Genomic DNA, 16,994 nt, shown 5'->3' with positions numbered 1-16,994 from the left:
GCAGGTGGCGCTTGACCCCAGCTCCCCCGGGTGGACACAGGGTGTTTCTCTCGAGGTTCTTTGTGTTCTGTTTCTCTTTAGTCGTCTGAATGCTCACTGAGAACCAATCTACATAAGTCAGTATATATAAAAATATATATAATATATATTTATATATGTATATGTATGTACATAATATATTATATTTATAAATATATGAATATATGCAGACACCTCATCCTTGCCGGTCTATCTCTCTCTCTGTATCTGTCTGTGTGTCTGTCTGTCTCTATCTCTCTCTCCAATTAAAGATTACTAGATGATTTTAAGACTTTTAAACTACATGATTTAGCCATCCTCCGAAATCTGTGTCTTCTGTTAATTTCATGAGCTCACCAAGAGCACTTTTAAGCATATTAAAAAAATAAATTTAGCACGGACTCAGTTAATTTGGGTTTCCCTGTTACTTACTATGACTTGACCATTTTTCTACTGGGGATCACATGGATGCTGTGGTTCTGAAGTTAGCAAAACGTCATCATATTAAATAATGTATCCTTTTTTCTTGCTCAAGTTTCTCGTTTTAACTCATGTGTCTTTCTTTACATTTAAGCCTAAAAAGTTGTTGCTGACTCCTTATGGTCAGGCATGGTATCCATGCCTAAAATCTGAGCAATGGGGCAGCAGAGGTAGAAGAATTAGGTTTGGGGCCAGCGTATATTGCTGTTCTATTGCGGCCAAGAGATACCATAATCAAGACAACTTATAGGGGAAAGAATTTAACTGCGGGTTGGCCTAAAATTTCACAAGGTATTAGTTCATGGTGGGGAGAATGGCAGCTGGCATGGCTCTGGAGCAGCAGCTAAGTGCTCACCTCTGATCAGAAAATGGAGACAGAGAGAGAACAAGACTGAGCTTGGCATGGGCTTTTGAAGCCTCAAAGCCCACTACCAATGACAGGCCTCCTCCAACAAGACCATACCTCCTAGTCCTTCCTCAACAGTGCACCAACTGGATTCCAAACAGTCAAATGCATGTACCCATGTTGGGCCATTCTCATTCCAACCACCAGAGTGCCGTAACAAATTTCAAGCCATCTTGGCATAGAGTGAATAAAATCCTGCCTCAAAATACAAAGCAAGGGGCTGAACTCAGTAGTTAACAGCTTTTTCTACTGTTCCTGAGGATCCCAATTCCATTTCCAGCATCCAAGCAATAGCTTATAATCACCTGTAACTCCAGTTCTAGGGAAACTGATGCCCTCTTCTGGCCCACTGCACAAATACGGTGCACAGACATAGATGCAGGCAAAGTACCCATACCCAAAAATAAATAACTAAACAAATAGATTAACAAACAAACAAATAGAAATGAGCTAATCTTAAAAAGTGAAGAAAAAGAAAAAAGAAAAACGGGAGTGGGGCCGGGTGGTGGTGGTGCACACACGGTTGGTGCCACCACGAGGGAGGGAGGGGGGACAGGACAGAGGCAGGCAGAGCTCTGTGTTCAAGGCCAGCATGGTCCTCAGAGGTAGTTCCAGAACAGCCAGGACTATGCAGAGAAGCCCTGTCTCAAGAAAACAAAAAGAAGCCAGGCATGGTGGTGCACGCATATAATGCCAGCACTCAGGAGGCAGAGACAGACAGATCTCTGTGAGATCAAGGCCAGCCTCGTCTACAAAGTGAGTCCAGGACAGCCAAGGCTACACAGACAAACCCTGTCTTGGAGGGAAGAGAGACAGAGAGAGGAAGAGAGAGAAAAGGGGTAAGGGAGAATCCTCCCTCACCTCAAGAGCAGTTAAACATCCCTTCCCTACTTCCTCACAGTGTCCTCCAAGGAAGGCACTCTGGCTTTTACTATTCACAACCACTTTAAATAGCCTAAAAGTGATACTTGAGAAATAACTCTACAAACCCTCCTGAAAACTCATACCTGTAATGCCAGCACTTAGGAGGACTTCTACACATTCAGAGCTATACAGGAAGCTTCAGGGCAGCCTGGCTTACAGAGTAACACTGCCTCTAAACAAAAAGCAAAGAGGAAATCTCCAGAATAAAAAGGTGATGAGGAAAAAAAAAAAATCAGTAAGCTTGACCTATCTTTTAGCTATAAATACTTCGACTTACAAGTGTGTCAGAACAGAAGTAGTGTAACACTTTAGGCTTGTTGTTTGTACAGCTTAACTCATGAAGGTTTTACTCACTTGTGGTCATGATGCTAGGAGGGCAAGAGGGTATCCCATGATCCACTGCCCATCTGTAGGCTCCTTCTCCAACTAAAAAGCTAACAACAAAAAAGTTATTCTTTTAAAAGTGCAGTGTCATCTTCTACAGTCAACAAAGTTATAGAAGTAATATCACATGACAACTAAATTAAAGTCTTAGAGATACAAGTAATTCTAGAGTTGGTGCAAAATAAGATAGTTGCATGCTCACATTTTCTTCTACATTTTTCCTCACTGGAAGTAACTAATGTAGAAATTGGGAGAAAAAAAATAACACAATAAAAAAGTGAAACTCACTTCCTACAGGCTTTCTTTGATCCACATTGTTATTAAATTTATACAACCTACTCAATCAGGGTAAGAGTCTAAGTGGATGTTTTCAGAATTGTTGTTCTTGTCTAGAACTATAGCCGCTCAAAAAAAGTAATAAATCTAGATATGCACAAACACACTGTCATGTTTACATCCTAAGTTAAATGCAAAAAGGCATACAGAATTCTCACAGTCATTTGCACTCTAGTGAGCAAAAGCTGAAATACATCCCAAAAGAGATTTTTCAGGACTATACTATAATTTTTAATATAACAAAGTGAAACGGGGCTTATGAAGACTAATTTCCAAAGACCTCAAAAAGCATGCCAACAAAAGTAACGATCTAAGTACTTTCATGAGAGAAACAGTAATTTCAAGGAACAACTATAATAATCACTTCATCTGCTTCCATAGTCAACGACTTAAAGACCTCAACTAGCTAGTGATAGGCCCCTTGAACTTGCACCTGACTGTTGGTCTACTATTCTCTATTTCTTGCTTCTGTTCTTCTAATCATTCACACATTGAAATTTAAGAGTAGGAACTAGGAAAATCAGTGGTGACGAGTACATTCAAAGCTCTTTCAAAGGACCCACACTAGTTACCCAGCATCCATGACCAGAGATTCATAACCACCTCTGTTCCAAGATTTCTAAATATCTTCTGACCTTTGTAGGCACCTAAATTCATGTGGACATGAATTATGTGTATATGTCCACACAGACATATACACATAAGTTAAATGTAATCTTAAAAGTGTGATATTAAAACACACCTCACGAGTGATAACTATTGAAGTCTTTATATGAAATTCTTACTAATACCAGTATTTTAAGAATCAGCACTTCAATGCTTTCTGCTACCAGAAAGCAACATTTGAGCCCTACCAGGTCCCTCTGGGGCACAGCCAGCATCTGTGGGCTACGCTCTGTCCCCTGAGCTGATTCAGGCCACTCCTCTGCCTGCCTTCCCAAGGATACCTGCTGGACCAAGGAATATCCAGGTTAGACACGCCACCCCCATCCTCCATAATCCCTATCCCACCAGGTCCCTCTGTTCTCTGGTACACAGCCAGTAGCACTGAGGTATGCTCTAGCCCCTAAGCTCCACTGTCCAAGTCCCCAGATCTGCCTTCCTTCCCAAGGAGGCCTGCTGGCCCCAGAAACATTCAGGAGTCCTGCAAGCACCAGGGACAGCCAATCAACAAGATCCAGGGCATTGTGGGCACCACCAGAGCCCAGCTAGCCTACTACAGCAGGCCCTGAATATCGTAACACAGCCAAAGCACAAGAAAATGACCTCAAATTCAATCTTATAAAGATGATAGAGGCCTTTAAAGAGGAAATGAATAAAACTGTTCATAACCTGAAAATGGACATAAAATAACACAACCTGGGGGGATCCTGGAGATAAAAAACCTAGGAAAAAGAACAGTTAACAAAAGACATAAGCATAACCATAAAATATAGGAGATAGACAAGAGAATCTGAGGCAGAGATGCGACTGAAGAAACTGATGCATCGGTCAAAGAAAATGTTAAATCTAAAAAGTTCCTTACACAAAACATCCAAGAAATCTGGAACATTATGAAAAGACCAAACCTAAGAATAACAGGAATAAGAAAGAAAAGATTCCCAGTTCCAAGGCCCAGAAAATATTTTCAACAAAATCATAGAAGAATACTTTCAAAATCTAGAGGGAAAAAAAATGCCTATAAACATACAGAAGCATATATGTTTCAAACAGATTAAACACACACACACACAAAATCCTCCTGCCACATATTAATCAAAATACTAAATATAAAGAATGAAGAACAAATATTAAAAGCTGCAAGGGAAAAGGCCAAGTAACATATAAAAGTAGACCTATCAGATTGTCATCCGACTTCTCAACAGAGACACTAAAAGCCAGAAGGGCCTGGGCAGATGTTTTACAGACCCTAAGACACCACAGATGTCAGCCCAGACTACTATATCCAGGAAAACTTTCAATTACCATAGATGGAGAAAACAAGATATTCCATGACAAAACCAAAATTAAACAATATCTATACACTAATCCAGCCCTAAAGATACTAGAAGGAAATTCCAACCCAAGGAGGTTAACTATACCCAAGAAAACACAAGGAATAAATAAGGCCACACCAGCAAAACTAAAAGAAGACTGACTCCCTCTCCTCTCTCTCTCTCTCTCTCTCTCTCTCTCTCTCTCTCTCCACCTACCACCAATATCAAAATAACAAAAATTAAGAATCATTAGCCATCAATATCTCTCACTATCAATGGACTCAATTCCCTAATAAAAAGACACAAGCTAATAAAATGAGAGCAAAAATAGGATACATCATTCTGCTACATACAAGAAACACACCTCACCTCTGTGACAAAGATAGACACTACCTCACAGTAAAGGGCTGGAAAAAGGTTGTCCGAGCAAATGGACCCAAGAAGCAAGCTGGAGTAGCCATTGCAGTATCTAATAAAATAGACTTTCGACCAAAATTAATCAAAAGAGGTGGTGAAGAACACTTCATACTCAAAGAATAAATCCATTAAAATGATGTCTCATTTCTGAATATTTATGCCCCAAATTCAAGGGCACCCACATTTGTAAAAGAAACACTACTAAAGTTTAAATCACACATCAAAACCACACTTTAATAGTGGGAGACTTCAACGCCCCATTCTCACCAATGGACAGATCATTGAGACAGAAACTAAGCAGAGAAATAATAGAACTGAGACATTATGAATCAAATGGACCTAACAGATATCTACAGAACATTTCACCCAAACACAAAAGAATATACGTTCTTCTCAAGACCTCATGGAACGTTCTCCAAAAGCAAAACAAAACAAAAAAGCAAACAAGCCTCAACAGATTCAAGAAAATTAAAATAACCCCTTGTATCTTATCAGACCACCATGGATTAAAGTTGGACTCCAACAACAACAGAAACAACAGAAAACCTACAAATTCATGGAAACTGAAAACTCTCTACTCAATGACCACTGGGTCAGGGAAGAAATAAAGAAAACACTTAAAAACTTCTAGAATTCAATAAAAATGAAGGTACAATATACCCAACCTATGGGTCACAGTGAATGAAGTGTTAAGAGGAAAGTTCATAGCATTAAGTGCCTTCATGAAGAAGATCTCACACTAGCAAATTAACACCTGAAAGCTCTAGAATAAAAAGAATCAAACAGACCCTAGAGGTGTAGACAGCAGGAAATAATCAAACTCAGGGCTGAAATCAATAAATTAGAAACAAAGAGAATCAAGGAAACCAAGTGCTGATTCATTGAGAAAACCAACATGGCAGACAAACCCTTAGCCAAACTAACTAAAAGGCAGAGAACGAATATCCAAATTAACAAAATCAGAAATGAAAGGGGGGATGTAATATATATCAAGGAAATCCCAAGAATCATTAGGTCTTATTTCAAAAACCTATACTCTACAAAACTGGAAACTCTAAATAAAATAATGAATGATTTTTGATAGATATCGCTTACCAAAGTTAAATCAAGATTAAGTAAATAATTTAAATAGACCTATAACCTCTAAGGAAATAGAAGCAGTCACTAAAAGTCTACCAACCAAAAATAGCCCAGGGCCAGATGGTTTCAGTGCAGAATTCTCCCAGACTTTTAAAGAAAAGATAATACCAATATTCTTCAAACTCTTCCACAAAATAGAAACAGAAGGAACATTACCAAACTCATTCTATGAGGCCATAGTGACCCTGATACCTAAACCACACAAAGACCCAACAAAGAAAGAGAATTTTAGATCAATTTCCCTGATGAACACTGATGGAAAACACTCAATAACGAGAAAATGTCTTCACCAACCCTATATCCAGCAGAGGTCTAATATCCAAAATATACAAAGAATTCAAATAAGTAAATAAGCACCAACAAACCAAATAATCCAATTAAAAATGGAATACAGAGCTGAACAGAGAATTCTCAATAAAAGAATCTCTAATGGCCAAGAAGTACTTAAAGAAATATTCAACATCTCAGGAAAATGCAAATCAAAGTGACTCTGAGATTCCACTGTAGACCCTTCAGAAGATCAAAGACTCAAGTGACATCATATGTTGGCGAGTATGTGGACCAAGGGAAACCCTCCTCCACTGCTGGTGGGAATGTAAGTGTGTACAACCACTCTGCAAATCAATCTAACGGTTTCTCAGAAAACTGGGAACAGTTCTACCTCAAGACTCAGCTATACCACTCCTGGGCATATACCCAAAAGAGGCTCCACCATACAACAAGGACACTTGCTCAACTATGTTCACAGCAGCTTTACTTGTAATAGCCAGAAACTGGAAACAACCTAAATGTCTCCCAACCAAAAATGGATAGAGAAGTTAGGCTACATTTACATAATGGAATACTACTCAACTATTTTTTAAAAAGACATAATAAAATTTGCAAGCAAATGCATAAAACTAGAAAAGGTCATCCTGAGTGTGGTAACCAGATCCAGAAAGGCATGCATGGTGTGTACCCACATAAAAGCAGATATTAGCCATAAAGTACAGGATAAATATGCTGCAATCCAAAAGCCCAAAGAAGCTAAATAGAAAGGAGGCCCCAAGGAAGGGTGCCTGAGTCTCAATCACAAGGGGAAATGAATTGAACATTGGCAGTGAAGGAAGGAGAGACTGCGGTGGAAGAAGGGGTGGGAGGGGAATAGGAGGGAGCAAGTGAGGAGGACGAAGGGACAGGGACCTGGGACAACACACACTTAGATGTCCTGTGCTGAGTAACTGCAACAATGGCGATAAGCACAGTGTAACCTAGATGGAGTCCACAAACTCCTAAAAACATAACGTGGGTAAGTGTAGGACTAAGTTCTCCTATCTCAAACTGTGTCTTATCCTAAAAAGCTCTGTAACATTTTAAGACAATGAATGAAACCCATATCAAATGTACAAATGTGGTAATTCGCCAGTTATCATTGCCCAGATTAGGAAACTAAACTTCAGGCCCAGGCTCTTTCATTAACGGGTGTACTACATAGCTGGGAAATGTTACCATCAGCATGTAAGAAGAGAGAACTCATGCCATAAAATACTATGTGGGACCAGGGGAGACTACATGGATTTCTAAGGCTCAAACTAAGTTTTGAAAAATACCTTTTTTTTTTTTTTTTTGAAGAAAAAAATGATAAATCTGGTTAAACTGATACAGGTACTAGAAGAATCTACTTTTAAATTACTACTGTTAGTAATTTACAGTGAGCTTCCAGGTGTGTAAAGATTTTTCTCTGCTAGGCAAGATTAGGGTAGTAGAATAAACTTATCCTCTTGTCTGGATCAATGAAAACTGCAAAATATGAAAATCAACAGTTTCAGACACCAGGCAACAAAAAGGAAAAACAAAATGTGCCTTGCTGCAATCAGAGAGCTAACTTATATAATTTCTAGTTCTAGCCCAGCAGTCTCTAGGGCAAACAGATGGAACTGGGCCACTAGAAGCCAGAATGGCTGGAGTTCACAGGACAAAGTACCAGAGTGAAAACAACTGCACAGAGAAGACCCCAGAGATCTGTAGAAAGTACCTTTTTAGCAGTTTGCTGAATGATGATCACAACCTAAGAAAGACAGAATTACCCAAAGCCTTGACACACACAACCTACAACTACAAAGGCAACAAGTTCAGATAGGGCCAAGTACACTTTAAGGTCCCAACACCTAGAAGAAACTTTCTCACTCTGACATCATCTGATATAATACTCTAAGAGTTCTGCCTTATAACAAGTCAAAACTAGCTCAACATTAAATGCATTCTGTAGGCCTGTGAAACAAAGTCTAAAGCAGGACCTGAAAAGAACCAAACTTTTTAAATAACTTTGTCACATCCTGAAATAAAATTTAAGAATTCCTACTAAAATATAAAAAATTCAATACACAAAAATGTAAAATTTACAATGCCAGCAATGTAATAAAAAAAAAAAAAACAACTACCAAGCAGAAAAATATAACCGGGGGTGGGAGGATCACCCAACTCAACATATTCTAAAAGTAATAAAAATGATAAACCAGTAAACAAAGATATTAAAGCAATTAATAACCCCATTCATATATATTCATAGACAGAAGCCTTTTTTAAAGGCAGTAATCAAATGTATGAAAATAACTGAGAAGTAAGAAATAACAAACTAGACTGCATGGGATTTTTCTGGTGACTGGATACCACAGGAGAATGGTCAAGCACAAGCAATGGAAACTTCCAAGTGAAAGGAAGAAAAAGGAAAGAAAAACAAAGTCAGGAAGTTGTAGACCTATACATGAGCCATATCCGGCTGTTCCTAAATGGAGAGGAGCATGCAGATGCACCCACTGTCAGAGCTAGCTTCAGCTTGACACACCCAGGAGGAGGGATCTTCAGTGGAGGGAGGGCCTTCAGATTGGCCTGTGGGCGTGTCCATGTGTGGGCAGTTTACTAACAAGGGTAGTTGACCAATCCAGAGAAAGCAAGCCAGGATTCAGCATTCCTCAGTATTGACCTCACTTCCTACCTCCAGCTTTGGCTTGTGTTCCTACTCTGACTTGCCTGAATGATGACTGTGATATGAAATGGTAAGCCAAATAAACTATTCCCTCTCCAAAGGGGTTCTGGTCCATGATTAGTGTAGCAACAGAGAAACAAACTAGAACACCTATTATTTAGGGAAATGTCCTCAAATGGGATGAAAGCATAGGTCAGTGACATGACGTTTGCCTAGTGTATGCAAGATCTAGCAAAGGAAGGAAAGGGAACAAAATATCAAAAGTGAAAAACACATCTGATAACAGGGCATAGTCACAGACATCTGTCATCCCTCCTCACTCAAGTGACAGAAGTAGGCCAGCTCATGCTAAATGCTGAGTTCTAAGATAGCCTATGCAACATAGCAAGAACCCATATAAGAACAACAAAAATATCTGACATGTATAACCTACCTAGCATCACTATTGAGCAACACAGCACACTATAGTTTACATTCATACGTGGCTAAGTAGAAACCCAGAAATGCAGACACACACAGCAAAGAACTGAGCTTCTTCAACAAAGAGTGCTGGAAAACCTGTGTTTTCATAAGTAGAACAACAAAATGAAATCTGTGTATCTCACATGACAACAGTCAATTTAAAATGAATGGAAGGCCTTAAGTAGGACCCTAAACTTTGATACTAGAAGATATGAGGAAAAAGACTTCCAGTTATAGGAACAGACAAGGGCTTTCTGAAAAGAACTCCAAGAGCACAAGAAGTGATTCTAACAACTACTTGTTTCTTCCTTCTTCCCTTTATGAGCAACCCATAGTCGGTTACCTAATCCTTCCAAAGTGTCCAATAACCCTACACATGAGGTAGTTAGAATGAGAGGTGGTAGTTAGAATGAGAGGTCCCTCTAACCCTACACATGAGGTAGTTAGAATGAGAGGTCCCTCATAAATCTCAAGCACTTGAGCACTTGGTGCCCAGGTGATGGCTGTTACAGAGAACAAAGACGTGTACACTACTAGCCGGGGGAAGTATGTTACCAGGGGTAAGCTTTAAGGTTTCAAAAACCTCACACCAGCTGGATGGTGGTGGCGCACCACTTAATCCCAGTACTCGGGAGGCAGAGGCAGGCAGAATTCTGAGTTCAAGGCCATTCTAGTCTACAGAGTGAGTTCCAGGACAGCCAAGGTTGAGAAGAGTCTTGTGGAAAAGTGGGAGGAAAGAGAAAAGGGCCCAGAGATAACAGGAGCTCCACAGGAAGACCACCGCTAGGAACCAGAGGGGCTTGCTGACTGAAGCATCACCCAAGGACCTTGCATGAACTGCACCTAAGCCCTCTATGAAGATGTAGTAGATGGGCAACTTAGGCCTCATGTGAGTCCTCTAGTAAGGGAAGTGAGGACTGCATCAGACATGGGCTCACTTGCCAGCATCTTGATCATTTCCCCTGGCGGGTCAGTCCCGCCAGGAGAAGAGGATATGTTCAGTCCTGAGGCAACTTGAAGAGCGAGGCGGGGGGGGAAGGGGAGCTCCCCATTTCTGAGAAAAGGGGGGGGGGGGGGGGAGGATGGGAAGGTGGAACTGGGAGGGAGGATGAGGCTACAACAAGGATGTGAAGTGAATTTTAAAATGTTTTAATTAAAAAAGAAAAAGCTCACGCCATTTCAAGTTAGCTCTGTTTCCCTGCTTGTGACTATGAGCTCACAGCTTGTGCTGCAATGCCTCCATTCTGCCATAATGGACTCCAACCCTCTGAACAGGAAGGAAGCCCAGTTAAACACTCTTCTACAAACTGCTTGGTCATGGTGTCTCACGGCAGAAATAAAAAGTAAGACTACAATGCATATTTTTATTAGTCTAAAAATACAACTAGGTAAAGCATACGTTAACATGTAAATGGAAAATACAAGTCACATAAAAGTCTACTGAAAAATTAGAAAAATTAGAAACGCTTCAATTCAGGACAATTGTTACTAGACACAGGAACTCCACAGCTCAGCACGGGAATATGGGACAGTGTGAAAGATGAGGATCCACTAATAAGACTTTAGTTGGCTGAGTCTGATGGTTTAATACCTGTACTCCTAGCAATCAAGAGGCTGAAAAATCACAAGTTCGAGACCACTCTGGGCTAAATGACAATATCCTATCTTAAAAGAAGAATGAAGAAAGAAAAGCTCAGTCTAGATAACCTCAAATGTTTTGGTTATATTTTATATTATATTTTATTAGGTGGTATTAAATTGTTCATAATATTATTTTGTAGGTTTTTTCGGGATTTGAGGGTTTGTTTGCTTGGTTGGTTGATTGGTTGGTTGGTTCGTTGGTTGGCTGGTTGGTTTAGAAACTATAGCTGGGCATGGTGGTGCACAGCTTATCTTGGGCTCTCCGGAATCAGAGGCAGACAATGTTCTGTGAGTTCAAGCCAGCCTAAACTATGAATCAAGTTCCAGGTCAGCCAAACCTACACAGTGAGATCCTGTCTCAACATATCAAAAAGAAACAAACTATAAGTTAACTTTCTTTTTCAGTTCTACAATGTAGAGATCTACTGCTATGGAATGAGGGAGCTCACCATGAGGGTAAGATCCCCATGACAAGTATTACTGTTCTTAGAGAAGAAACACATTCCCAACCCACCTCTGTCACTTTCTCTCTCCTCTCACTGTCTTCTCCCTCTCCCCTCTTCTTCCTCCTTCCCTCCCTCTTCCTCTTTCTCTCTTCCTCTCTTCTTACCCTCCTCTCCCCATTTGTCCCTCTGTAACTTGCTCTCCCCCTTCCCTCTCCCATACACTTCCAGTGAGAGGACAACACAAGATAGCAACTATCTGCAAGGCAAGAAGAAAGCCCACATCAAACCCAACAGGCTACAACTGTGAGTTTGAATGTCTCAATATCTACATTTGTGAGAGTTTAAACTTTGTGTAAACATTTGCTAGAAGATTCTGTGCTGTGACATAAATTAACATTACTGTCACTATTCTTCTCTGTACTTAGTAACAGGACTAGAAAGCAAAAATTTTAACCACTCAGTCATTTAGGCTGTTTATAGCTTTATACTGAGAAAATTTTATACTGTACTTTTTTTAAGACTGATTTTTTCTTTATGTGTATGAGTGTTTTGCCTGCATGTATATATACCATTCATATACCTTGTATGCACAGAGGTCAGAAGTGGGCATCAGGTCCCTTGGAACTGGAGTTATATATAGGTATAAAACACCATATGGGTACTATGAAAAGATTCAGGGTTAATCAAGTGCTCTTAACCTCTGAGTCATACATCTTTCCAACCCACTTTTCAAACTTTAATTTGTTCTGTGCTTTTCTAAATAATGTGATGACCAATTGGGGTAATGGGCTACACCATGGGGGAACAATAGGCACATCTTGTAGTACATCTTTTTCCCACCACAAACGACTGAGATACACACACACACACACACATAAACATACAGACACTAATTTGTAAGTCTGTTTTAATGATCTCTTAATCCTTTTTATCTCTTCTCGTTAAGATGAATAAGGTGAAAGACAAGACATTCTTAAGCATTAGTGCTGGATAGTAGTTGAATCATGACTAGTCACAATATGCAATGTATATTTTTCTAAGAATATCCCAAAACTAATTACTTCAGACAATAGGCCCCAGTATCTATGACAGGTTCTGAGATTCACAACAAAATAATCCTAACTGATTATTCAGCAACACAAAATCCTCTTGAGAATTAACAACACATAAATCCAGAAACTAACTCCAACCTCCTTTGATCCACAACATTCTATTCCATCTAGAGCTTATCAACAATATAGTGCTCCACCATTACAGAACAAAGTATGCCTTAGTCTAAAGCATGTTACTGCTGCGAGGAACCAAGAGCAGCAGTCCCCTATGAATTAAAGCAGCCATCACACACTAACAATCCAGCAGAAGTCAAAAGAAACAAAGTGGTTACCAGGGAGGAATTCTGCCTGCAGACAGCTTGCCCTTCTGTCCTTCACACAAGAGTCTATTTGCAACTGAGACTGGATTCTTGATTCCTATAAAATAAAATTGGTATAAAAAAGTCAGAAATATCTTCATATTCCTCCACTTCATTTCATGACTATTTCAGTAAGACAACTTTAAAATGCCTTGGAAATTTTTCTTTATGTACACCAAAGCTACTTACTTACACACATGAACACAATAATAGCTTAAAGATTCTCTAAGGAAGTGGTTCTCTTTTTTGTTTTTTAACTTGGATGTTATTTATTTGTTTGTTTGCTTGATTGCTTTAAATCCTTTTTTCTTTATTTAGTTATTACAATTTATTCATTTTGTATCTAAGCTGTAGCCCCCTCCCTCGTCCCCTCCCAAAGCCACCCTCCCTCCTCCATTTCCTCACATACCCCTCCCCAAGTCCACTGATAGGTGAGGTCCTCCTACCCTTCCCTCTGACCATAGCCTATCAGGTCTCATCAGGACTGGCTGCCTTGTCTTCCTCTGTGGCCTGGCAAGGCTGCCTCCCACCCCCAGGAGGAGGTGATCAGAGAGCCAGCCACTGAGTCCATGTCAGAGGCAGCCCCTGTTCCCATTACTAGGGAACCCACTTGGACACCGAGCTGCCGTGGGCTACATCTGTGCAGGGGTTCTAGGTTATCTCCATGCATGGTCCTTGGTTGGAGTATCAATCTCAGAAAAGACTCCTGTGCCCAGATTTTTTGGTTCTGTTGGTCTCCTTGTGGAGCACCTGTCCCCTCCAGGTCTTTCTATCTCCCCCTTCTTTCATAAGATTCCCTGCACTCTGCCCAAAGTCTGGCTATGAGTCTCAGCATCTGCTTTGATACACTGCTGGGTAGAATATTTCAGGGGCCCTCTGTGGTGGGCTCCTGTCCTGTTCCCTGTCTTCTCCCTCTGCCATAAATCCTTAAAAAAAAATAAAATAAAAAAATTATTTATTTTATATATGGAATCCTCTATCTGCAGATACACCTGCAAACCAGAAGAGGATGTCAGATCACATTACAGATAGTTGTGAGGCACCATGTGGTTGCCGGAAGAGCAGCCACTGCTCTTACACACTAAGCCATCTCTCCAGTCCCTTACTTTACATCCTGACCACAATTTCTTCTCCCTTCTCTCCTCCCAGCCCTTCTCCTCACTTTCTCTTCAGAAAAGGGGGGTCTCCCATAGATATCAACCAGCCTTGGCATATCAAATTGCAGTAAGACAAAAGGCATCTTCTCCTATTGAGGCTAGACAAGGCAGTAGGGCAATGGTTCTCAACCTGTGGATAGCTACCCCTTTGGGGGTCAAAAGAATCTTACAGGGGTCATCTAAGACCATATGCATATCAATATTTACATTATGATTCATAACAGTAGCAAAATTACAGCTGTACGGTAGCAATGAAAATAATTTTATGGTTGAGAGTTACCATAGCTTGAGAAGCTAACTGCATTAAATGGCCACAGCATTAGGAAGGTTGAGAACCATGGCTCGCGGGGAACTCTGACCTGAGACTAAGAAGTAAGCATTACAATTTTTGAACACAGAGTGGTAATATGGTATATTCAGGTAAACCTACACACTGTGGGCAGAAAAACAGCCAGAGTCCTTTTCTGATGGGAGGAGAGCCCAAGCAGCAAAGGTTAACACAAGTGTATCTGTGTCCCACAGCCCATCTACCCAACCACTCAGAACATGGGACACTGAACACACAGCAGGGAAAACCTGATCACACCTGTAATCCCAGCTCTTGGGATACTGAGACAGAAAGATTACCAAATATTTGAGGCTAGCCTAGGATATATAGTAAGTTTCAGCCTACTGAGTAAGACTTTGCCTCACAAAACATAACAAAAGAGTCATGACAGAACTAGAACAACAACAAAATCCCAATTAACTTCTTTTATAACCCATGTCCATTTCCTGCATTTAATCCTCCTTTACCTCTTATATTTAGTCTTTCTTGTTCTCTTTTCCTCTTGTCATACTGGTACCTACATGTACATCTGTTCATATATATACATCTATTATTCATGAAAGAATTACATACATTTCTTTTCTTTCTGAGATATGTGACCTTACATTCTAAATCCATCCATTTTTCTGCAGTTTTTAACTTCATGTGTCTTTAGAGCCGAGTAATACCGCATTCTGTATATAGCTGCTATCTAGTTATCTGGTGAAGGCCAACTGTGTTAGAGTGACTAAAGCTCAATCAACCTGAGGATACAAATATCTCTGTGGTAGGTGTGGAGCTCTTCGTGTACCCAGAAGAGAGAGCTGGCTCACACGGTAGGCCTACTTTTAATTTCTGAGAGCTCTCCACACTAATTTCCACAAGGGTGATGTTAATCTGGAGCCTTCCCATGATTGCGGGCTCCTTTCTCTCACATACTCTCCAACATCTCTGTCGTGCTTTTGGATGGCAGCCATTTGGATTGTGGTGAGGTGAGACCGCAAAGCAGTTAAAACTGCGTCTCTATGACAGCCAGGGATAGTGAACACTTAGCTATTGGTCATTTGTATTTCTTTGTTAACTTGATCCTTGGTCCATCTGATCACTGGTACATTGTCAGTTTTATTTCCTTGGTATTTAAATTCTTCAGTTCTTTGCATTATCTGGATATTAGCCCAGTGTGGAATGCAGCTGGTAAAGAGTTCTTTGCCATCCTGCAAGATTGTAAATGCCCCTAATCCCAGCACTTAGGAGGCAGAGGCAGGCTGATCTCCAAGCTGGAAGCTAGCCTGGTCTACAGAATGAATTCCAGGAAGCAAGAGCTACAAACTCTGTCTCAGAAAAGCAAAAAAAAAAAAAAAAAAAAAAAAAGGCGGGGGACAGAAAAGGAGAAGGCGGCAGAAGGAAGAAGAAAGAGAAGGAGGAGAAAGAGAGGGAAAAGAGGAGGAGAAGGAGCATTATCATTTTATGGGCTGCTAATGCTGTTGTTTCCTTCCTTTGTTGTTGGAACACAGTCCAAGAACGGAGTCATGTGAGGGGACTTCTGAACGCTTGTGAGAAAACTCCATAAAAACAAAACAAGAGTCTTGTGACCTCAGTTTCTTTAAATAATCACAGAATTGTTCTTGAAATGTGCTTTCATAACCCTCCCAGGTATAGCAGATAGGAGTGAGTCTACTTTAGATCATTCATTACAACTGGATACTGTTATTTGTTTATATGCCTCTATGGAAAAACATGTTTGTGCTACATACATCTTGTCCTTCTGATTGTACACTTTACTCATGGAATTCCCAACCCTCCGAGCATAAATTGTTTGAGGCTGTGAATAATGTTGGCTATTGCATGGACTTTAGTCCACCTCGTTTTAGGCTCCACTACATGAAGTACATAATTTCTCTAAAGAGAGATGTGGCAATCCATAGCTAGGAAGGAGGAACTCCCAGACCAAACTTAGTCTTGTGCAGGAACCTAATCCGGTGGAGAAAACTCTCTGGAGCCATTTATTTTGATATGCAGAAAGATTCCTCTTCCTAAATTACAGCAGCTGCAAGACAGAACCTAGGTGGCGGCTCACTCACTAGCACAAGAACCTGAGCTCAATCCCTAAGACCCACATTTTTTTAAAATGCCAATCATGGCATTTAAAAGAATGTGCTAACTGATGACATGCTCATTCTCTCCTACTTCCTAATTTTATATTGTTTTCATTCTCACTTTTTACGGGACTGTTTAGTTGTTTTAGCATTCATCTTGCTTCATGGATTTCATTGCTGTTTGTTTGTTTGTTTGTTTGTTTGTTCTTTTCTGAACCCATTCTATGGTGTTTTCTCTAGTACTTCTCTTACCTCTAACTCATATACTTTTCCTCTTTTTCCTATTTCATTCCCTCTTGTTCTCTTTCCTCATTCCCATCTTCTTTTTGATTCTCTATTATTAATATAATGTCTGAGATTTATTACAATTAAGTCGTTAAAACTTCAAAAACAGAGAAACAACATTAAGAGTTGTAAGAGAAAGCACC

General features: G+C 40.1%; 1 protein-coding gene across 1 annotated transcript in view; it reads right to left on the bottom strand.

The window, feature by feature from the left end:
- The window catches only part of Tasp1 (taspase 1), a 187,710-nt gene that overhangs the window by 125,366 nt on the left and 45,350 nt on the right, over window positions 1-16,994 (bottom strand). The window contains exons 6-7 of the mRNA XM_055602612.1: window positions 12,980-13,064; window positions 2,183-2,262 (exon numbers count right to left, since the gene is read on the bottom strand). Of these exons, the coding sequence (XP_055458587.1) occupies window positions 2,183-2,262; window positions 12,980-13,064 (165 nt within the window). The remainder of the gene's footprint in view (window positions 1-2,182; window positions 2,263-12,979; window positions 13,065-16,994) is intronic.

The sequence above is a fragment of the Psammomys obesus genome, unplaced genomic scaffold (assembly GCF_907164565.1).
Source record: "Psammomys obesus unplaced genomic scaffold, mPsaObe1.curated_primary_1811, whole genome shotgun sequence".
NCBI classification, from domain to species: domain Eukaryota; kingdom Metazoa; phylum Chordata; class Mammalia; order Rodentia; family Muridae; genus Psammomys; species Psammomys obesus.
This window is presented reverse-complemented; position numbering and strand designations above follow the sequence as displayed.